Source organism: Medicago truncatula, chromosome 3 (genome assembly GCF_003473485.1).
Source record: "Medicago truncatula cultivar Jemalong A17 chromosome 3, MtrunA17r5.0-ANR, whole genome shotgun sequence".
In the NCBI taxonomy this organism is placed as follows: domain Eukaryota; kingdom Viridiplantae; phylum Streptophyta; class Magnoliopsida; order Fabales; family Fabaceae; genus Medicago; species Medicago truncatula.
Window position 1 is genome coordinate 35068321 of NC_053044.1, and position 24877 is coordinate 35093197.

The 24877-nt window shown below is 32.3% G+C and overlaps 1 protein-coding gene across 1 annotated transcript; it reads left to right on the top strand.

Annotated features, from left to right (window-relative positions):
* The first annotated feature begins 15118 nt into the window (after positions 1-15118).
* Positions 15119-23094, top strand: LOC11408312 (putative ABC1 protein At2g40090). The gene is made up of 11 exons (XM_024777786.2): positions 15119-15355; positions 15850-16004; positions 16097-16222; positions 16354-16449; positions 16589-16689; positions 16926-16962; positions 18365-18583; positions 19066-19177; positions 21501-21772; positions 22172-22285; positions 22482-23094. The coding sequence occupies exons 1-11, from the start codon at positions 15178-15180 to the stop codon at positions 22707-22709; spliced, it is 1638 nt and encodes a 545-aa protein (XP_024633554.1). The 5' UTR covers positions 15119-15177; the 3' UTR covers positions 22710-23094.
* The last annotated feature ends 1783 nt before the right edge of the window (positions 23095-24877 follow it).

Here is a 24877-nt window from a genome sequence, read left to right on the forward strand (position 1 = left end):
ATTGCTAGGGCATCACTATCTAATCCTAGCCGCCATATTTTTCATCATGTAATGCCTACTTAGTATTCCTTAATTTTGAATGAAATGAAGTAACTTTGCTTTTGCTATAAAAAAATTAAGAGTAGTAACACTTTGACTATCTAACGAGACACCATTTTAGAGCATCTACAATCTGATTTAGTACTATAAAAAAGGTGGACACCGATTAACATTTCCCATTAGATAATTAGGCCTTTAGGTTAATGAAGAGCGTAATAATAACTTTCTCTAAGGATCCTCTCAGGAAAAATATCTCCAAGGGTGTGTATGGTAGCGGAGAAGAAGTGAAAAGAGGTAAATAATTAAAAAAATGTGAGATTTGAAGAAAGATAGGAGAAATAAAGGAGATTTGATATAAGAATACCTCTGAAAAATAGTACTCAATAGTAAGCAATTGACGACACCTGATTAACAAATTACAAAAAAAAAAAAAAATACATATGTCTTCCATGTTTTGAAGAGATTGCAAAAACTAGTGTCTCGCTTCTTTCTCTCCTATATCTCTTTTCTATTATTTATTTCTCCTCAATTTACCCCTTATCTAAATCTCTCTTCCGTATTCCTTTTAAACCAATCACACGACTAACTAGAAGTAGGGACGAGTTTCATTAGATCTTTAGTTTGAAAATCGAGCCATTACTTGTGAGGCTGATTCCACTTGAATTCTAGAAAATCATACTACGACTCAACTTAAAACTTAGGAGTATCGTAATGTCTTAGAATTCCTTATATGATCAGTTAATGAGATCACAATTTCATAAGTCTTTTCCGTATTTTCACCATCACTACACACTTTCTAAACTTTTCTCCATAAGATCACGTGTCACACAAGTGTTACAAATCAAGCTCACTCAACTATAAAATTGGTATGCTTTAGGCTGCCAAAAAGAGTATGCATCTTGTCAAAAGAGTGATGCTAAGTAATTCGTTAAAATCATCCTCGATTAAGTTGTTATAGGCATGCATAGTCTCCAACTAACACCCAAGGTTAAAGTTAGGTTTTAGTTGATAAACAATCTTGACATGCACACGAGATGAACAACTTAACACGAGGTGAAACTTGTAATTTCTAAATAAGACTCCAACACCTAACAACATGAAGTTCGCTTGTGTCAATTAAATGAGTCATAATTAACTCTATATACAATCTTTGTTAAATAAGATCCCACAACCTCAAGATACTAAGCAATCATATCTCTTTTAATTGAGAAAAATATCAGAGTATTGATAATAGAATAATCCATAGGGTTAGAGAGCATATATCTTGGATCATCGGCTCATTCCAAGCTTGAAATGGTTATGCAAAAAGTCTTTGACACGAAGATTTGATCATGCTATTTATAAACATTTTGTCGTGGTATGTTATTAACTTGGATGTCGTGGTTTAATTTGTTCGTAAATTCATCATTTACGTTTTTAGTGATATTGAATATATGGTAATTCAATATACTCTCTCAATTTGAATGAATGAATGAATATTATTTATGTTTTTGCCAAAAATATTCAATTCCGTCTTAAATGTAAATTTTATAAAAATAAAAAAAAAACATTTAATAAGATAAAATGTTTGGCCATCGTGAGCATAGCTCAGTTGGTAGGAACAATGCATTGTTATATGCAGGGGTTGGGGCTCGAACTCCAGACACCCTTTTAAAGTGAATTCTAACCACTAGAATACTTGACAAAAAAAATTGAAAGCAACCTTTTGTGGCTTTGCCTAAAATACCTACCATGAGCCACACTTTTTTTTGTTGCGCCTCATGCACCCTGGGATCAAATTACCTGCATGTATTCTTTAGGGGGTAGAACCGTAGGAGCATTATTATAGTATAATACTATAATGTATTGATTTCAATCAATATGTTTCATTGAGAGGGTCAGAGAGTAGGTGATTACAATATTTCTGCCAATCAACTAATCAAGCGGGTATGGTGGAACCGAAAGGTCGTTAGCATGTGATCACATGCTGTATTTTTGTCTTTTGAGCAATGCATTTTTTTTATATGAAAATGTATATGTATTATACCATTAATCATGAATTCTGTTTTATTCTGTGTATGGTAAGGTATATAAAATATTATATACTAGAAACTAAACTATTTCTCACTGTATAAGGCGACGATGATACTGCTATTTGATATTATTTTCTTGGACGTAATAGTATGGTACTGTTATTTGATTCTTGCAGCCTACTATTAACTAATTGTATCTTCACCAACATATATATTTTTGGAGCTTCCAATTAATCAATTTAGCATGTATTGAGGATCTTATTGGTTAACATTGGATTCTCTTTTACAATACCCACGCAAATTAGTTTAATTTCATTTTATCGTTGCAACTAGTCATTGTTTTTTCCTTTAATTAGGTGAAATCGGATTTAGTACTCAGGGGTTTACGCATCAACCATGATTGGTTAAAAAAAAGTGTTTTTAACCCTTGGAATTCATGAGAAGAGGATGTTCTAATAGTGTGCATTAATTTTAGGTTTAATTGCACTTTTGACCCCTATCTTTTTAAAAATTGCGGTTATGGACCCCTAACTAATTTAAATACAAAACAACCCCCTATGTTTTGATTCTTTGGCAGTTTTGAACCCCCAGTCCAGTGTTGACTCGGTCAACGCTGACGTGGCACCCTAAGTGAGGTGCCACGTGTCAAATTTTTTATTTTTATTTTGCCTTGCGGGGCCAAAACGGCCAAAGAATCAAAACATAGGGGGCTGTTTTGTATTTAAATTAGTTAGAGGTCCATAACCACAACTTTTAAAAAGATAGGGGTCCAAAAGTGCAATTAAGTCTTAGTTTTAACAGTGTGCATTGATAATCAATCATATATATATATATATTTCCGTGAAGATGCAACAATTGTTCTAAATATATATTTTAAGTTTCATAAACCTATGAAATGGTTCCTTAAGTTTTCACCACTGAAGTAATATAGTGACATGTTTGATTATAAAAATCCAACTGTATGTTTGGTTCATTTTAGATGCAAAAATTGATTCTAGGAATGTATAATTGATTTTGGCTTATGTCCATTAGCCAATGAAAATTGATTTTATTAATTTTAATTTGAAGTTAGAATTTGTAACTTTTGACTCTAATTGTGAGTTTTATACTCAAATTTAGTATCCTACTTACTTTTAAATCACTTAAAAAAACTAAAATTAATTTTAAAAATCAATTCTTGTCGCTACACAACCAAACACACTTAACCAAGTGCGTCAAATAAGGATCTATATAATATATAACTAAAAGCTAAAACAGTAATTTGTTTATAAATAAGGAACCATGGCATATATACCTAAAAATCAAATTGTTGTAAATAAGAAACATACATAAAAAATCATTTTGTTTTGGCATAGTAGGGGGTATTGAATTGAAAGTATCTTAAAAATTAAGTGCAATTAAAAAATAAAAGTGGACCGCTTAGAAATTCAATAACATTGCTTTTCTCACTCAAGAAGCTGTCTAAAAACATATGTGAAGCGAGTAGTAGTTAATTACTGTTAAAGTTTTTTTTTTGTCATTTGCATGTGTTTTCAAGCAACTTCTTACATAGAAAAAGCAAACTTCAAATTAAATGTCATGAGCAAAACTAAAAGTGGACCCCTTGCGTGGAAATCACCAAATTAGTTCATGTCTTTATAAACCCCTCTAAAAGTAGCTTATTAATATTTTAAAATAGTCTCTGTTTTTATGAAATGTTTTTCATTTATGTTCTTATCTTTATGTTTTTGTCACACAATGAGAGAGTTAATTGAGAAATTTTTAACAAAGATAAAGACTAGTTTAAAATATTAATAGAGAGATGGATTGATTTGAAAATGACTTGTAAAGTCAAAGATCAATTTGACGGTTTACTTGTACTCCCTCCGATCCTAAATATAAGTAAATTTGATTTTTTAGGTTCATTTAATTAATTATTTCTTTGGACCGGAGGGAGTATTATTTTGCTTATGGCATGACATTTAATAGCGTTGAGCAACCACGATATAATGAACAGATTTTAGGGATGAAAGTGTAACGCTTGTGAAACTTCAAAATCCAAACCAAAAATAATTTTTACTTCAACAATATTTGGAACTAATTCGTCACTGCTTATGACATTTCGTATAAAATATTTTGGATTAAGAAATAGGTGCAGAGCATGTGAAACTGATTGAGAAAGGATACACTTCAGCCCCAAAATAAGACACAAGCAAAGCAATTTGCTCGTGGACTTACTGTGCAGTGAGCAGCCCTGCTTTACATATGCCAAATTCTAAGTCAAATTAGGGAAAATGAATATTAAATCATAAGTTTATCTTGTTTACGGAAACATATATCATTGTTTGTTATTATTGTCTTATTTGTAGTTGATATTCAGGTTGTTTTTGTTGATATGATCAATCTGTCTAATGTTGCAAGATTTTATCGATTCGATGAATTAGTCTCTGCATTTACGCGCATGAATATCCAATTTACACAATAAACTAATGTAAGAATGTGATATCACTGGTGAGAGCTTGCGGTCAAGCATGCCAAATATTGCTGACTCTGGCCGCCACACTACACGGACAATTCATGAATCTTGCATACATACTGTGATGCATAGATTGAAGCGTGCTTCAGGAGAGAGCACATTTTTTTAATTAACTTCTTTTTTCAAGGCAATACATTATACATGTATGTCTTTTTTTCTTTGTTAGCATGTTAAGAACTAAATATTGAATTTCATGTATTTAATTTTTAATAGGTTACAAAAAATTCAACATACAATTTCTGTTTTTATATTTTTAACATGTGCCTAAAAAAATGTTAGGAAGATCCTTTTTTATGATTTCTTTTTTACATCAAAATTTTGATGTTAAATACAACGTACTTTAATTTGTGTCAGCTTTTAAAAGATGTGTAAATTATAAAAGATAAAACCATAAATTTTTTTTTGAGGGAAAGATGAAAACTTGGATATAATCTTCTATAGTGTTTATATTTTGATGTTTAAATAAACGCAACTCATTTTTTTATACCATCACCTTGGCAACCTTCATTTATTGTTGTTTGACCCGATATAGCGAAGTTTATTACTCTTATTAATGTTTGACTTTCACGTAGCAGACTTAATTTGGTATAGTATAGTATTAATAAAGTACTAGAGGATTAGACCTATATAGTTGGTTTTGCAAATATCGTGGGACTTTATATGAAAAGCAATATGATATTCTGTCGATATCAAAATAAACGTTTGTTGATCGAAATTCAATGCTACTTCTAGGTTCGGCTCAAACAAGAACTTAATGTCTCAAAATTTTGGGTAAAAAAAATCCTTTAGACCTTTTAATATATTGTGCCAATCACTAATTACTTTTAGGAAAATGTTAACAAGTGTCCTTAAGGTATTGTATTGTTTAAGGCTTTAAGCATATAAAAGTAGCAATTTTTACATTGACTTATATTTTCAAAACATAATTTTTTTTTGTGGGTTCTTTAAACAATACCCTTAAGACACTTGTTAACAAGACCCTTACTTCTATCACACACAAAAAATAACCAATGTTTTATAAAACTTTATTTTCTAATACATCTTTTTTCTTCTTCTCATAATAATGCGACAACGCTGGAAAGGACAATATACGATAGAGAAAACAAAATGCTGAAACATCATTTCTGCTGGCACAAAACCTAACTTCCTTTTGTATCAAAAGTACTTTAGCTTTATTAAAGTTTTTTAATCCATACCAAACAAATCATCATTTCTCTAATCCTTATCCAAGAGTCGTTGTGTGTTATAAACTTTGTGTTTCCTTGATATTTCTTCGATCGACATGGAGTTATCAACTTTACACCAAATTAACGCATATAAAATCTATGTATAAACACTTTGCTGACATGGGCTTAAGACTCTCTATTTGTCTTACAATCTTTAATTTTGTGAAAAACACAAAGCTTTTAGCTAGCTAGGAAGAAAAAGGATTGTGTGACATCATATATGGAGACAAGGTTGAGGCATTCTTTTTTACGGTGACAAGGTTGAAACCTTAGTGTAAAGGAAATAATCGGGATATCCTCCACTTCCTAAGACATTCTTTTTTATGATTTTTTTTCGTATCTTTTCTATGTTAGTTTGATTTATTTTTGGAGAAGACACGATTGATTTTAGAGATATAGAATTAATTCTGACATGTTTAGATGTTCTTAGGTATGATTGATTTTGCCTCCCGTCTCCCGAGTTAAGCCTAACACAAAATTATAATTTATATCTTTTACGTTTTAAATTGATTTTTAGTGTTGTATTTAATTTTCAACCCAATTTTATATGAAATCCGGTTTACTCAATTAAATCTATATAAAAAATTAGGTATAACATTAAGATCTAAAGAAAATATTTCACCTTTTTCATTCTAATTAATTTTAGGGAAATGATAACGATGCTCCGTGACACTTGTTAAGAGTTTTAAATAGTAACTTCTTTTTTTTTTAATCAAAAATATGTGTATTTAATGCTTTGAAAATTAAATTATTTACCTTTTTAAAGAATCATTTCTTAATTTAGAATAATTTAAAGAGTTTCCACGACATTCGTTAACAAAACCCTTAATTTTAACCGTCTTTTCATGATGAAGCTCAAGTGGTTAAGCTAATAAACTAAGAGCCTTCTTAAAAGGAGATCCAAGATTTATTTTGTGACGACTAAGATAGCTTACTAACCATTATTTTTGTTTATAAAATAAATCCATTTTTGCATAAACTTTGAAGCTCCATATGGTATCTAGCGGGAATACTACTGCTGTAGTACAAAGAAAAGCAACGATAAAACTTAGTAATTTCGTGCCAAGTACAAGGATATGATTGATCCTTATAATTTAAGCTAATAATAATGAACATTGAAGTATAATGAAACTAATCTTTCCGGGAAAATATCCATTGGATTTGAATGCAACAGCTAGTGACGTAACTTTGATAACAATAATTAATGTCTAGACACATAAAGAAAGATCACAAAAAAATACAAAATGTACATTAACCTCCTAAGAATTGAACCTTTGTGGGTTGCGTGGTTGTCGTATTATTAAGGGATAGATATGACCCTTAACACGGATACTACGCGGAGAAGTTAGAGAATTATTGGGACAGACGTAATTGCTTCATATGCTAAAAATATGAATAATGCAATTTTCTAGAAATGTATGTGTAAGATTTATGACATAGACATAAATAACATGAGACTTGGGCCATGTTTTATATTTAAGGTGAACTATATTTTTATTAAAAGTTTGAATAATTTAAAAATATAAAACGATTAATAATATTTGTGATGGCTTTTACATGTCTACTACTATTTAAAAATAATAATACTTCAATAATGCATGAATATGTGTACGTGTATGTGTGTAGTTTAAGTAATATTACAACTTTTTCTCCTAAAATAAAATATTGCAACATTTTATATAAAAGATGTTTTACACTTGTACGCATGTTCAGCATGTTATATTTACATTTGGATTATTCCAGTTCAAACATCTTTCAATCTCTCTCAATTTTTCCTATATGTCTATTTTAATCTTATTTATTTCAGTTTTCGTTGTTTTTTGAGATTAAAAATGCAATGATTGAAAGAAAAAGAATGATTATTTTACCAAATAATCCTTATTAGCTATTGATTAGTTTTAAAAGGAGTAAATAGTCAATTTCCCCTCTGAAATTGTAAGTTTCATCAATTATCCCCCCTGAAGTTAACAAAACTTCAATTACCCCCCGAAATTTCACAACGTTAGTCAATTTACCCCCTCCGTCAAATTTTTCTATTAGTGAACATGACGTTTTGCAAATACCCCCCTGAAGTTTTGCACTTATATGCAAAATGCCCCCCAAACTTAAAAATTTATATTATTTTTTTAAAAAAAACAAACAATTAATAGTTAAATATTAAAACTAACTATTAATTTTAGAATTTGGGAAAACTACATGCATATATACATCAAAATAGGCTCCAAAATGGGGAAAAATATGTATTTTTTAAAGTGACAATAATGGGATGATTTGTGGATTAATATTGGGGGTTGTGTAGTTTAAATGGTTTGAGCAAATTGTTGAAGGAGTTGGAGGAGTTAAAAGACTAAGATGGTGAAGGAGAAAATATAAATTTAAATCTGATTATTAATTTGTTTATAAACCTCTAAAAATAATAATTTGTCTATTAGAAATAATCATTATTGTCATTTTAAAAATACACATTTTTCCCTATTTTGATGTATATATGTATGTAGTTTTTCCAAACTTCAAAATTAATAGTTAGCTTTAATATTTAACTATTAATTGTTTGTTTTTAAGAAAAAAATAATATAAATTTTTAAGTTTGGGGGGCATTTTGTACATAAGTGTAAAACTTCAGGGGGGGTATTTGCAAAACGTCATGTTCACTAACAGAAAAATTTGACGGAGGGGGTAAATTGAGTAACGTTGTGAAATTTCAGGGGGGTAATTGAGGTTTTGTTAATTTCAGACGGGTAATTGATGAAACTTACAATTTCAGGGGGGAAATTGACTATTTACTCGTTTTAAAAGTAATACTTTGGAAGTAGTGTGCAGAGTATTAATTGGAAGGTACAATTGAAAAGAAAAGATTATTATTGCACTGGAAACTGAAAGTGACATTAATTTTAAAACAATTTTTTTTTACTAAAACGACACTCATTTTAAAACGGAATGAGTAGCATAAAAGAAATGCGAGAAAAGAAATGCATAATTTGTTATAAAATAGTCAAGATGTGGTCGCAGTTGATACAAAAGGATATGACACTAGCAACATTTCATATTCCATGTGAAATTGCTAATGCATATTAGCCAAACTCTTATATTCAATAAGACATTACTAAGGACACACTTAGCCTAAATACTACAAGTTAAAGTAATGTAATAACGACTTGATATCGATAATTCACTAGTCAACAATTCCAAAGACATTAACATAAACCTTTTCTTTTTCTTCGGCTATGTTATAAAATCCGAACTAGATACTAAATCAACAAAAACCACAAACCAAATTGCACGGTTGAATGAAAAAGTGATATGAACACATCCAAACCAAACACAATTTTTTACGGTTTTTTGTTTGGACTGGTTCAATATTTTTAGTCTTTAAATTAATATGAAAGTGACATAATAGACATAGAAGTATTGTTTACATATCACGCAAGAATATATCTAAACAATACTTCTATTTATATCTTATCATGCAAGAATATATGTACGTGTATGTGTGTAATTTAAGTAATATTGTAACTTTTTCTCGGAAAAAAATATTGCAAATTTTAAATAGATAACACTTGTACGCATGTTCCATTATCGCCAGCCCAAACATTCAAACTATTTAACATTTGGATCATCCCAATTCGAACATCCTTCATTTTCAATCCCTCAATTTTCCCTATATGTCTCTTTTAATCTTAGTTCTTTCAGTTTTCATTATTTTTTAATTATCTTCTCTCTTTATCAAGAGATATAAAAAGGATTGAAAAGGATTGAAGGATGTTTGAATCAAGAGGGTCCAAATCCGTCGTGCCAAGTAGCAATTGCGCTAGTTTCATCATATTTTTCATAAGGCAAAATATATTAAAAAAAAACTCTTAAGCCAAACATGAAGTAAGCAGGAAAACAAAACAAAGTTACAATGATACAAACTTAAGTCCAAAACTAATACACCCCATCACAACAAAATCAGAGACAGTCTTGTAGTTTCATCATATTGTTAATGATTCATTTATGAGTAAATAGACAATTATCCTCATAAAATTGTAAGTTTCGTCAATTATCTTCTTGAAATTAACAAAACTTCAATTACCCCCCTGAAATTGCACAACGTTAATCAATTTACCCCATCCGTCAAATTTTTCTGTTAGTCAACATGACGTTTTGCAAATACCTCCCCTGAAATTTTGCACTTATGTGCAAAATGCCCCCTGAGCTTGAAAATTTATATTTTTTTTTTCTTATCCTTAAAAGTGACTGCATTGTCACTGATTGTGAAGCATATTAGCTAAGTTTTGTCGGTATACAACCATTCTTTTGTTAAGTTCACTTTTAACTATTAAATTAACACATTTGATTACATTTTTAACGCTTTGCACAAGACCCTTTTGATCCTTTTTTGTTCAGCTTTCACCATTCTATAGTCACTTAGGTTGTTGGATAATATATCAATTTTCATTGGCCAATTACTAAGTCCAAATTTGCATGTTTTGGATAAAAAATAAAAAAATAAATTTTAGGATAAAAAAAAAAAGAATTTTCAAGTTTAGGGGGCATTTTGCACATAACTGCAAAACTGGGGGGATATTTGCAAAACGTCATGTTGACTAACAGAAAAATTTGACGGAGGGGGTAAATTGATTAACGTTGTGCAATTTTAGAGGGGTAATTGACGAAACTTACAATTTCAAGGGGGTAATTGCCTATTTACTCAAAAATTCATACTAGTATGTTATTATATTTTTTTGTCACTATAGTTATTTTCTGTGAAATTTATGTAATCTTGCATAATAGACTTTTTTTTTACTCAAATATATCTAGCCTTACACACATAACTTTCAAATTGTAATGGCACAATCCTTAACTAGAATACATAGCATTGAAAAATAAAGTCAAATTTTTTTATGCAATTTACACAAGAACCTTAACTAGAACATCAATTTATGAGTGTTTGTTGCAATTTCACTCAATTTTTTTACTTATTGTATGCAGTGTTGTTTGCACACTCTCAATCACTACCAACGATTCACTGCTCGTGATATTATCTTGAATTTCTCCTCCTTCCTTTCCATTCTTGTTGTTTCTTATAATTTTGGATGGATATTAACTTTAGATATATCACATAATTTCTTAAATTTCTTGTGTAAATTATATATACGAGTAAATAGAATTTCCCCCCTGAAATTGTAAGTTTCATCAATTATCCTCTTAAAATTAATAAAACTTCAATTACCCCCCTGAAATTTCACAACGTTAGTCAATTTACCCCCTCCGTCAAATTTTTCTGTTAGTGAACATGACGTTTTGCAAATATCCCCCCTGAAGTTTTGCACTTATGTGCAAAATGCCCCCCAAACTTAAAAATTTATATTATTTTTTTTTTCTTAAAAACAAACAATTAATAGTTAAATATTAAAGCTAACTATTAATTTTGGAGTTTGGAAAAACTACATACATATATACATCAAAATAGGGAAAAATGTGTATTTTTAAAATGACAATAATGATTATTTCTAATAGACAAATTATTATTTTTAGAGGTTTATAAACAAATTAATAATCAGATTTAAATTTATATTTTCTCCTTCACCATTTTAGTCTTTTAACTCATCCAACTCCTTCAACAATTTGCTCAAACCATTTAAACTACACAACCCCCAATATTAATCCACAAATCATCCCATTATTGTCACTTTAAAAAATACATATTTTTCCCCATTTTGGAGCATATTTTGATGTATATATGCATGTAGTTTTCCCAAATTCCAAAATTAATAGTTAGTTTTAATATTTAACTATCAATTGTTTGTTTTTAAGAAAAAAATAATATAAATTTTTAAGTTTGGGGGGCATTTTGCACATAAGTGCAAAACTTTAGGGGGGTATTTGCAAAACGTCATGTTCACTAACAGAAAAATTTGACGGAGGGGGTAAATTGACTAACGTTGTGAAATTTCAGGGGGGTAATTGTAGTTTTGTTAATTTCAGGGGAGTAATTGATGAAACTTACAATTTCAAGGGGGAAATTGACTATTTACTCATTCATTTATGTAGTCATGAATATTTTGCATTCATTAAAATGGTTTTGAATTGATCTATAAAATTTATGATTTCGGTCTCTCTAATATCAACCCACTTGGGTTGGTATGCTAGCGCTGGTTTGAGATATTGAAGTGTATTCGTATTCAAAATTTCAAGTTTAATTTTTTCTAATATCAATTTGGGTGAGTTAATTTAACTTCTTAAAAAAAATATCAATTGCATATGAATTAAAAAACATCCCCATGAGCTTAGCTCAGTTGGTAGGGATATTGCATATTATATGCAGGGGTCGGAGTTCGAATCCCGGACACCCCACTTCTCCACAATTAAATTGTGTGAGCTCTAGCCAATACTTGACCAAAAAAAAAAATGACTATGAACAAATTTTGCAAGATTAAAAGAAAACAAGGTTCATACCAAAATGTTATATACTTACAAAAAATAAAATTAAAACGAAATTTTATAGAGACTAAATGTAAAAATAGATAAATTTAAAGCAAATGATTGGTCATCGCGATGATAACTCAATTAATATTGACATCACATATGATATATAAAATTCAAGTTATAGATTGTAAAAAAAGCAAAAGGATTGAATTCAAGTGTTACATTGACTATATGGTGCTTGGACAAGTTAAGGAAATTTTTTATCGTCCCCATACCTCCGTTCAAAAATTTGAAAATGCCCCACAAGGCCACAATATTTTTTATTCCAGAATTTGAATTGAGTTTTTTTATTTGGATTCTATGAAAGGGGAAAATGCCCCATACCTCTTTTCTTCTTCTTCTCCTCCTTCCTGCTCCTCTTCCAGATTTAAACTCATTCATATTCTAGAATCCGAATAAGAGGAGTTCAAAGTATGTCAAATGATGTTCAAATTCTAAAATCTTAATTAATTGTTATGTCCTAGTTATAGAATCTGAATGGATAAATTTTTTGAAAAAACCAATTAGCCATATTTTAAGTGTATTTAGTTTTTAAATCCACCATGGTTGCATGATGATGTTGGCTTGATATCTTGTACTATGCTCCTCCTTAAGGTCTAAGGTTCGATTCTCCGCGATGCCAATTTGGATGAGCTAATTTAGATTCTTAAAAAAAAGTGTGTTTGATTTTTTCACTTTGTTATCGAAGGAAATCATAAGAAAAATCCAATTCAGATTCTAAAATCCAAAATTAAAAGAAAATAAAATTTGAGTTTTCAGAGGTCACGAGAGATATCGGGGAATACAAAATTCCTAGTAGTTAATTAAATGTTGGGCCTTTAGCCTCTTTGGGCTCTTTCCCTTATAGCTCAACAAGAAGGGAATTTCACTTCATACCCCCATTTATTGCCTATGGCCCAAAAATAACAGCGAAACTAGCCAAATTTTTAAGAGGTGGTCAAATATAACAAAATAAAATAAAAGATATTTGTAACCTATAAAAAAACTCAAGTGGCATCATAATTTGGGATAAATTTTTCTTGTGACATCATAATATGTGTGGCTTTAAATTAAAATCCAAAGTTTGTTTTGGTATGTCTAAACGATGGTTGCTTCGATTTGCACTTTAAGGAATTAGGTTTCATTGACGGCAAAATCAAAGTAGATAAGGAAGAGAGAATCGTGTGTGCCGTGTTATTGATTTGTTTTTAAATTAAATTGTGAGTGGGGTCGAAAATGAGTCGAGCTGAGTCAAACTTAGCTGAACTCGGCTTGATTCGATAAAAAATAGATTGGATCGAAACTTGACTCGAGTTCGTTTAAATTGATAGCTCAAGTCAAATGAACCAATAGATAAAAAAAATAACTATTAAAGCTCCAAAACCTCTTTATAATTTTTCTCAAAATCACATAAATAAATGGATAATCGATATGAAATTAGATGCAATGCCACACTATTGGTTACAACTTAATAAACCCATTCCCATTGCATGTTTGCATGCTTCGCTCCACTGTTTTATAGATCATCTCGCTTCCCATTTTACACTAAATTTTCGATTGGGGACTCATTTTACTTGTTTGTTTGCAAGCTTGTATGTTGAATGATATTAACCATTCCAATGAGGGATTACTCTTGTTCTATCCTTTCTATCATGGCAAAATATATTATATATATAAAAACACGGTAACCAAACCACAAGTACAAAAGATTTTATGAATGCCAAATAAGAACCCAGCACCATAAGTACAAAGGATACAAGAAGAGGCACACAAAGAAAACACGAGAAAAATGGGAAAAAAGAACCAAGGCTAACACAAAAAAGATACCACACAAATCAGCCCCCACAAAAACAAACCCCAACCCATCCAGCAAGGAAGACAAGCTGCCAGGCATACGCCGAGCAGGGGCCACCAGCCAAAAACTCCCCACACAACCACCGCCCTACACCCACAACACCTCAAACCCTACCAATATCAGCACAGGACAGGTTGCACCTCCCACTCATATAAGGAGCAGAAACACGTAGAGCTCTTAGATTGGAACCATTTCCAAGAGGCAAGCTTCACCCGATCCACAATCAACTCGAAGTAGGAGCCCTCCAGCAAAGATAATATCGTTGCGAGAAAGATAATATCGTTGCGAGAGCTTCCTATCATGAACATTACATACTCAAAATTAGCACTTGTTGTATTCTTTTTTTATTTCTTTCTCACTATCATATGCAGGTAAAGACTGTGTTTAATTTATCGAATGTATTTAAAAACGTTTATGAGCTTCGCTTATCTAAACAAGCTTTTTATATTGAAAAATATAGCAACAGTAACTCTTTAAATAAGCCTAATTGATTTAGCAATGGTAAAAAAAACTTCAAATTCAGTCCTTTTGTTAATTATATTTTTTTAAGTTTGAAATTTTATCGTAATGGTTTAGTATAACTTTTTTATATCGAGCTTACTCTTGAATCAAATGATCCGAACTCCACATAGCTCAAGTTCAACCCGTTTATTTAACAAACTTAATTTTCAACTCAAGTTTGACTTATTTGGTTTATGAACCAAGTCCAATGAATTGATTACCGAATCAAATTTTGAATTATTTTGGAGTTGGTTCGGTCGTTGTCAGTCCTAATTGTGAGGCATTCGATTGATTAGATCTAATGGTTAAGAGTTGGTGTAAGTTATAAGAGTTGTACATAGTGTCAACGGATCCCGACTCACAACCATTATAGAAATACATCAATTTATTCTTTAAGAGAAATACATTATTTGTTTTTTTGGAAGAAATGAAATATATTTTTTGTTGACATCCTAAAGAATTTTTAAGAGAAATACTATATTTTTTGTTGACAACCTAGATAAAAATCGCACACACTCATAAAATAGCACTCCTTAACCGTAAACTTTGGCTTAACTACTTTTCACCGATTTTCAATAGCATATGGCATCGTTATGGCGCGCAGGGACCAAGCTATCTCTACTAGCAACCGCCATCGGCGGCGGCAGTGCAGCGGCGCTCATTGCCACCTCTGACGATCCTGCAACCGCGCTCAAGCTCTCCACAACCATCCCCCGTCGCCTCTTCGACGACGCCGTCACTGCCGCCAACATCGTTTTCGGTACTGTAGATCTCACAGAATCTTCGTTGTTTCCTAAGTTCATATGAAATTCAACAATTTCCATTAATTCGAATTGTTAAACGCTCCATTGAAGCATTAGAATGAGTATCTAGACCTGATTAAGGGTTTAAGTTGATGAAACTTGATGCGGATTGTGTATAATTTTAGTTAGAGTGTTGAATATGTGCTTGATCATTGTTTTGATTGTGGATTACTATGATTTTTGTGTATTCAGTTATGTGCTACTGCTATGTAGCACTGACACTTCTGATTGAAGGTGTGTAAGGTGTGTCAGCTTAAAAAGAAAAAGGTGTCTGACACGTAGACATGATGCTGAAACATGTGATTAAGTTCAATTAATTTATTTTTAAATTTTTTTACTGGTGTCAACTTGTCCGTGTCATTGTGTGCATGTCTGTGTTAGAGCTTCATAGGTTATTTGAAAATGAATGTTGGATTGATTTTGCTAGTTTTGTTTCTTGTGTTGTGGTTAGATTATGAATATTCACTACATGGAATTCCGGAAGGGAGTATTGAGAGGGAGAAAGTTAAGCATGAAGTTCACCTCCGTTCCGCGGAAAGACTTCGAGACCTGTGTTTTAAGAATGGAGGGATTTATATAAAGCTTGGACAGCATCTTGGGCAATTGGTATATTTCGGTTCAAACTGTGCAGTCAAATTATTATGTACTCAACACGATAGGCAATGCTTAGTTGTTTGTTTGTTTATTGTCAATGACAGGAATACTTAGTTCCTCAAGAGTATGTTCAGACCATGAGGGAGTCCATGCTAAATAGATGTCCGGTTTCTTCGTATGAACAAATATGTGATGTATTCAAGAAAGAGTTTGGAGCAACACCAGATAAAGTATTTACTATCTGTTTCATTCCTCTTAATAATGTCTCATCTTCGCCTAATTAGTTTTGTTATTCATGATTGCGGTTTTTCTTGAAAAATGTTATTGTCGTGGTGGGTGAATTTTTGCTTCTAATATGTAGGTATTTGCCGAGTTTGATCCAGTTCCAATAGCAAGTGCTTCCCTTGCACAAGTTCATGTAGCTCACACACATGATGGCCAAAAAGTTGCTGTTAAGGTTCCAGTTGTTGCTAAATTTTATTGGCTACTTATTAATAAAAACAATTGGATATTTTTCTTCTGCTTGGTTTGAATACGAGCATGTACTTTGTAAGCAACATTTATTGTTCATTCATATGGTATCTGTCAATATACAGGTCCAACATTCTCACATGACTGAAACTGCGGCTGCTGATCAAGCCACTGTGGAGTTGATTGTGAACACTCTGCATAATTTTTTTCCCAGTTTCGATTATAGGTACTGCTATGATGCTATTGGCTGTTAGAAATTCATCAGAAAATTTAGAAGCCATCTATATCAGCAACATACTAACCAGTAACCACAACTAATAAATGTTTTTTCATAACGGAATGATCTTTTTTTTTTATCATTTCATTTTCTGTATGATGTAGTAAGAGCTATTTATTTTCTGTATCCCCCCCAGTTTCTTTGCATGGATGATCTATTCATATCCTGTTTACTTCTGTCTGCAGGTGGTTGATTGATGAGATTAAAGAGAGTTTACCCCAGGTTAGTTGCTATTTACTATATTTATGCCTAAAAATATGTCAATGTTTATTTTTAGGTTCTTGCCTACTGTACTAGACTGATGGTTTATACTTTATATGGCTGGGTTAATGTTATTTTCATTTTGTTAGCTTTCAAAATTGACTTCATTTCAATGTATACTTTAGTATGATTTTCTGATTATTTAATTTTTGGAGCAAAGAAGTTGGCATTTAGTGAAAATTGTATGACCAAATTTTGACGGGAAACTCGAGTCCTCGATTACATGTTAAGTTAAGATACATTTTATTCTGAGTCAATAGTTTAGAAACAAACCTAAATTTGAAAAAGTGTAACTTTTTATGCCTGCCATTTCTCCCCGCTAAATCATGAAAGTTTTAAGAATTACCTATCTGGTTGTATTGAGAAATTTTACTGCGCATTTATGCGGCAATCCTCAAATATATTTCATATCATATATAAAATATTTTTTCTGTTGTGGTAAGGTTTTCATGTCAAGATGGTAGTTTATCTTCATTTTCAATTTCTGCTTGTTTCCATTAACTTCCAATTTGTCTTTTGAGGATTGGAGGTGGGGACTTGATTAGAATTATTTGACTCCGTTATATTCTTGATTAAAACCTTGAACTGTTTTTATGTGAGTGTCATTCTAAAGTTTTGCACAGTAAACTTGTTAACCTTATTGTTTTACGGGCAGGATTACTTTGTTGGTTCTTGATCTTAATTTCCAAATCTAGTCTTTAATGTTTGAAAACGTTAACAATATTGGCCTAATAATCATATTGTTTGGCTTTCTACACCAGCTTTTTGGTTCTGATTTGTGGTGCAATTAATGCAGTGGATTGTACCTGTGGCACACTTGCATCTCCCATTTTCGATGGACCAAAATAGTTTGTCTCGAAATTAACGTTTTAGGACATGCATGACGATATTGAACCGGAAAATGATGAATTAGTAACTTAAAATTAGAATTAAGATAAAGGATCAATGGAGTAATTTTTTTTGTATATTTGAATAATAGAGTACGGGTTCAAGTCCTGGAAACAGCCTCTTGTGTAAAACAGGGTAAGGCTGCGTACAATACACCAAATGGTGGGACTCCTTCCCGGACCCTGCATATGCGGGAGCTCTAGTGCACCGGGTTGCCCTTTGCCCTTTTGAATAATAGAGTAATTTTTCCTGTTGTATATTTGAATGTTTGCAAATCATATATGATATTTACAATTTGGAGTTACATAAGAATGTTTCACTAAGTATATATAGAAGCACCTTCTTTGATTTATGTTGGATTCGGTAATTTTGTGTTTCTCATTCATCATTCTTGGGTTCTGTTTTATTTTCTCTTCATGTTTTTGCCTTCTGCTAGATGATTAGTGATTTGGTTTGTTCATATTATGACTGCCAGGAATTGGACTTCTTAACCGAGGCAAAGAACAGTGAGAGGTGTTTGGAGAACTTCCGCAACTTGTCTCCTCATATTGCAAAATATGTATATGCACCAAAAGTATACTGGGGTCTGAGTTCCTCAAAGTTGCTTACAATGGAATACGTAGATGGTGCTTATGTAAATGATTTGAAGACCATTAAGAAACTAGGGATCCGTCCACACGAGCTTTCAATATTGGTTAGTTCATGCTTATTGTTTCATTGTAGATGCAGTACAATGATCAGTGGTGGTGTTGTAGCGTATAGCCTTTTTTTTTTTTTGAAACAAGCGTATAGCCTTTTTATAACATGTTGCTTGTGTTACGATACCTCTGATGAATTTGATCGCATATATCAAAGAAGTTGCGCAAGTTAATGAGTGTTTTGATTCCCTCATGCAATTGGTACCCTATATAGTTTATCAAAAAAATAAATAGGTAGTTTATTACTATAAAATTCCGCATCCATCGCTATGCGTGTAATCCATAGAAGGTCAGAATCAGACCCACTATGTGGGTCAATAGTAGACAGTCTTGCCTTATATTTTCGGGAGTTTGATTCCATGACTCAAACTGGGAATATGACCTCTTGGTTACATGGCAGCAACTCCAATTATTTAAGTAAGTTGCCCTTTCAGCTGGCCGACAAAATAATTTACTAAATGTGATCATTATTTTGCAGGTTAGTCAAACTTTTGCTGAAATGATGTTCAAGCACGGGTTTGTACACTGCGATCCACATGCTGCTAATATGTTGGTTCGCCCATTGCCTTCCAGCAAAGCTAGCATTCTGGGTAAGGATTCCTTTGCTTGCAAACTTGAACTTTTTCTATAACTCTTTACAATCTAGATATAGCCTTAAAGCCTTTGCTTTGCGTTTTTTAATTTCTCTTGCATTTTTTGTTTGCTAATTCTGCTCTTAAGTAGGAGGGTCTCTCCCCCTATGTAATTGGACGTGAATTGCAAATGGGAGGGGGGAATTTAATTTGGAGGCTTAAGGGAAAATGATGGCAAGTTGGTAACGGTTATCATTAATAAATGCCATGATATGGAACACGAACACATTCAACTAGTATCCGAAAGAAATTGAAAGAGAAAACAATAAAAGATATAAAAATGAAGTTAAATGCTCTGAAATAATATTGGAGTATCCTGTTGGTCTTGATACCTGAGCCGAGGCACTACTTGACTAGGGAAATTCAAATGTCCCTAAGCTCTCCCTTTTAACTGACAAGTCACTCCAGAAATCACTAACCAACTTATACTCCCCTCCCCTGTCCATATAACCACCGTGCAATGACTGACATCTTTTATAGCTAGTTAGTTAGTTATAGTGGAACTTAAACTATTCCCTACTGTTTAACCTATCTCTTCACATAGATCCTCTTTATGAGTGGTCTTCTACTGATACTCATCCAATCCTCTGCAATGCTTTCAGTTTCACCTTGTCCTTTAGGTGATATTGTGGTAAACCGTGTGGCATCTTGGATATTGATTCCCAAGAGTCTTCAAACTCTATTAAGTGTGCTATTTTGAACTAGTTAAAGCGGGATCGATGGTTCAACCTGGGTGGTAATGGCGGGTTCTTCCTCCTCCTTTTGCTGTTTTAGTGTTACAATCCTCCCTCGATATACCCCTTTGACCCGTAGCCTCCAGCACTGTAAGTGACTCCTTGGCTGGCTACTAGTTGCATGAATCCTCCACCCCTTTTATCGAGGATGGTATTTTTTGTCACCATCAACCCAGCTCAGCTAAAGTCTGTACCTCATGGAGACTTGATTTGTGCTTAACCTTATCTGTAAGACACAAATATATATATATATATATATATATATATATATATATATATATATAGAGGGCATATCAAGTGAGAGGAGTTTTTAAATGAGAGGGTGAGAGGAGTAATTAACAACCAACGGTTAAGATGCTTCAGCTTTAAAACCCACTAAAACCATGTGATTAATTTCCCCTTCTTCTCAAGCATCGCTTCCCTTTTTTCTCTGGTTCCAACACAAAAACTGCACTTTCCTTCTTCCAGTGTCAAACGTAAAGAAGATAAACAGATACATTGAGATGTTGCTTTTCTTATTCCCAAATAGTTGTGTATTTCATTTTTGTACCATTTGTGAAGCAATAGAATCGCAGATACAAGAATCATTGTTGTCAATTTCTTCCCAAACAAATATCGAATTAAAGACATAAACTTTTCTTAAAAAATCAACAAAAAAGCTTAGATATTCAACCATGGGTTCTTGCTAGTTCTCTTCTTTGAAATTAAATTAAATTCTCTTCTTTCATAATTTTTTTTTCTTTCGAATTTCATAAATTAATTTAATTCCTTAAAAATTAGGTTGAAAAATTAGAATCCAAAGGTGTAAGCAAAAAGTTTTTTCAAAACTGGAAATTTGAAGAAGAGGAAATTTGTGGGTATCGAAGCAATGGGGTTTGAGGAAATTCATAGGAACTAGGCAAAAGAAATCCAAACGGTACAGAGAAGAAGATGAAAATTAATCACATGGTTTTAGTGGGTTTTAAAGCTGAAGCATCTTAACCGTTGGTTTTAATCAGATGGTTGTTAATTACTCCTCTCACCCTCTCATTTAAAAACTCCTCTCACTTGATATGCCCTCTATATATATATATATATATATATATATATATATATATATATATATATATATATATCTTGCTTGGAATTTTAAAGGGCCCCACATAAACCTCCAATACTCCCCTACACCCTCTTGCTTCAAGCTCAACAGCACCTTGTAGTTTGTATGGGTTCTGCGCCATGTCTCCTAAATATCAGTGATCCTGTTCCATTGAAGTTTTTGGCTTTTTTGCTCACCTACAGTCTTGCTTTCATAATTACTGAAGCATTGATATCCTATTTTTACAATTTTTTATTTGTTAATTTCCCATATTTATTTATGGGAATTGCTAACAAGGGCACTTGATAAGAAGTTTAAAGTGGCAATTTTACCTTGGGAATTGTGTATTCAACACATTGAATTTTGAAACATTAAAAAGTAATTTTTTCAACATAAAATTTATCAATTGTTTCTTATTTTAAATCCTTAACAAAATGACTCTCAATTCTTAACTTTTTCACATGAACAGGCTGGAGAAAACCACAGCTGATTCTTTTAGACCATGGACTCTATAAAGAGCTTGACTTCAATACAAGAAATAATTATGCTGCACTATGGAAGGCATTGATATTTTCTGATGCTAATGCAATCAAGGAATACAGTAAAAAGTTGGGTGCTGGGGAGGATTTATATGCAATTTTTGCTGGAGCTCTAACAATGAGACCTTGGAATAAAGTTGTCGACCCATCCATGGATCATTTAGTTATACAGGGAAGTGAGAGTGACCGTTCAGAACTGCAGGTAAGATCATGATTTTGTACTAGATATTGATCTTCAGTCATAGGTGCATGTTCATTTAGATTAACTTATGGGACCAAAATGGTAACGTTAATAACTTATGGGACCAAAATGTAACCAACAAATAACTTAAGGGACCAAATCATTAATTAAGCCTTTAGATTATAATGCTTGCAGTTTACTTTTTTGCCTTTTAACATGTTGAATTATTTAAATACCACATGTTGATGCTGGATATAGCAAGTAATTGTTCAATTAGAACATGGTTTGCTCTTTGCTAAATATAGATGTCAATACGTTTTAACAAGATATAACGATGTTCTACATTGCTGAATTTACGAGCATGGCATGTTGAGCCTGATGAAAAAGAAGCTTGAAATGACTCTCCTAACTGTTTTGCAGATGTATGCTTCTGAATATTTCCATGAAATCTCCGAGCTTCTAAGGAGATTACCTCGAGTGATTCTTCTAATGATGAAGACAAATGACTGTTTAAGAGCAGTTAATAATACCCTGGTATGTACAATATCATGTTTTTCATCCACTGCCATTACTAAACTTGTTGTCAAATGATTAATACTCTTCAAACGGAAGTAGCTTGTGTCTAACTTTAAAAATTAAAATAGCCGGTCTGTTACATGTAAGTAAAATATTTATCATTTCCAAGTTGCTGTTTCCGTTTATAGTGATTTTTTTTTTTGGACATCATCAGACACAGGGATCATTACTGGAGACATCTCTGAAAACATCTTGTATCATTGGAAAGGTTTCTTCCGAGGCTGTCATTGACGCAAGAAGGTCACAAAGCAAGTCAGTTTTAACTTGGTTTAGCATTAAATGGGACAAGATTTTGCTGGAAATACAGCTTTGGAAAATGCAGATGTTCCTGTGGCTTTTACAAGTGAGAAAGGCATTGCCTTGGTCTCACCGAGCATCATAAAGACATAATCTTCCTAATTTACTTTTTGGTGCATTTTATTCTACTTCTTTACAAAATATGCTCTTGTATTCTTTGTCTCCGTGGTCAGAAATTCCTTCCCAATTTGTGGCTTTGTGTGAGCACGGATTAACAAATTGATTTTTAGTGCGTGGATTTTATGTTTGGAGCCCCAAAATTATGTTTGGACAAAAGATACAAGATTTGGAGGCTATCCAAACCGAGATGAAACATGCACTTTATAGGTTAAACTTAAAAGATACATGTATTCATTGATTCAAAATGCTGTAAATCCCAGTTAAAATGGGAAAAGTGCACTGAAAAGAATATGATTATATCTAACATAAATATAGTACTCTGGTTACAGGTCTAACTATTTGACGATTCAGATTCAGATGCATTCTGATAAAGGTTACTACTACACGTGTCAAAGATATTTAGATTGCTGTATTATTTTTTCAGGACCTTGTATTGAGAAGCTGATTTTGAATTAACTTGCCTAGATTTGATTCCATTGTAAACAGAGGATTGAAGCATTTCCGGCGGTGGGGTTTAGCATGGGAAAGAAAAGTTGTTTCCCACTGTAGGAAAGTTTTTTTGGACGGTTCCACACTATTCATCTTTCCTCTCAATCTTAGTTTTCAACACACAGAAGAACACAAATTCACTACTGAGCTGTGCTTTAGAAAACATCACCACCAAAATTACCAGCAAACTTATAGACATTTGTACCAATAATATAGATGAATCTCTCCCACGGTTGTCTGCCATGGCTCTCCAGCGAAGGTTGTTTAAGGAAACTTTTTCAAATCTGAGTGTTTTTTTTGTTACAAACAGACAGAGATGGAAAGGGAGGAGAGAGAGCAAAGGGTGGGGATGGTGGTTCCTTGATCTACTTATTTATTTGAAGAAAAAATTGCAGATCTTTTTTTTAACTGAATGTTAATAAATAAGTAAGTAATTATTTTGAATAAGTCTTATTTTAGGAACAATTGGGAGAGGAAAAATACTTGGTGTCAATTTGTGTTGTTTCTATGACTGTGAGCAATGAAGAAAATGGGATTCATCCTTCCGTGATAGTGGATGTGGGTGAAATTCAATCTCATGAGGTTGAAGACAGTGTAAAAGATATGGTATGTGTGGTCTATGATTAAATCAGTGTTCCTCTTTAATCTAACTGTTCAAAAAAACTTTCCCATGGTGGGAAACAACTTTTCTTTTCCATGCTAAACTTCACCATTTCCGGCTGTTGATAATTTACCATATCAAAGAGGAAAACTGTTAATGATATAGATACAAATTTGCACAAAAAAAGCAAAACTATTAACTAATTCAAGGCAATCTATTTATCCAAATGGTTAAACCTCTTTCTATTAACCAGCAATTCCTTATAGTCCTCGACAGTTAAAAAAGCTCATAAAAAAAAAGCCAAGAGAGAATGACTTTTTCTTATGCATATACTGTCTGGCAGTGTAGGCTTTTAATTTGACAAACAGTTAATGATCCAAGAATTCACTGAATAATTTGTATCCCAGTGTGAATTTTTGTACGTTTTTAATCCTTGAATGATCCAAGATTCTGTAAACTTTCGCATCATCGTTTGGTTTCATCAAGGAATTTCTACCTGTTCCTTGTCCTAGAATGTAAAAAACATATCCAATTTTGTCCAACTCATTCAACACACGGGGAATATCATCACTAGTATGAACTTCTTTTTCTGAATAACTTATAGAATCTCCATTGTTCACGGCTTTAAGTCTAAAAGTGCTCACATATTCATCATCAAGCTCTCTTTGCTTTTCACATGCTCTATGTGGTGTTTTATCAACTTTTGCAGCTTCTCCTAACAAATGAACTCTCATAACACCTTCTACATTTGATTGTTTGTGAAAAAGAAAGGAGAATCGATGTTGCTTGTTTTTCCTGTGCTACATTGTGTATGTCTAAATGAATGGTTGAATAGGGTTGAAACTGCAGCAAGTGTTTCAACATTAGTGTTTTCATTTTGTTCTTCACAGTCTTTGAAAGTGTGTGTTATGTTTTCCAAGTCTTGTACTGATTTTGTGAGGGCTTGTGAACCACTTAGTGTGTTGATGTGTGCTGCTAAAAGGGATGTCGTTGTTCCTCTTATTTCGGCCAGTTGAAGGAAGAATATGCGTAAAGGAGAGACT

What these genes read in the sequence shown, in the direction of transcription:
- LOC11408312 (XM_024777786.2), top strand. Translation starts at nt 15,178, where the DNA reads ATGGCATCGTTATGGCGCGCAGGGACCAAGCTATCTCTACTAGCAACC. An exon ending in TTTCCCAGTTTCGATTATAG is followed by an intron (nt 16,690 to 16,925) that starts GTACTGCTATGA and finishes TTCTGTCTGCAG; the next exon opens with GTGGTTGATTGATGAGATTA. An exon ending in CACACGAGCTTTCAATATTG is followed by an intron (nt 18,584 to 19,065) that starts GTTAGTTCATGC and finishes ATTATTTTGCAG; the next exon opens with GTTAGTCAAACTTTTGCTGA.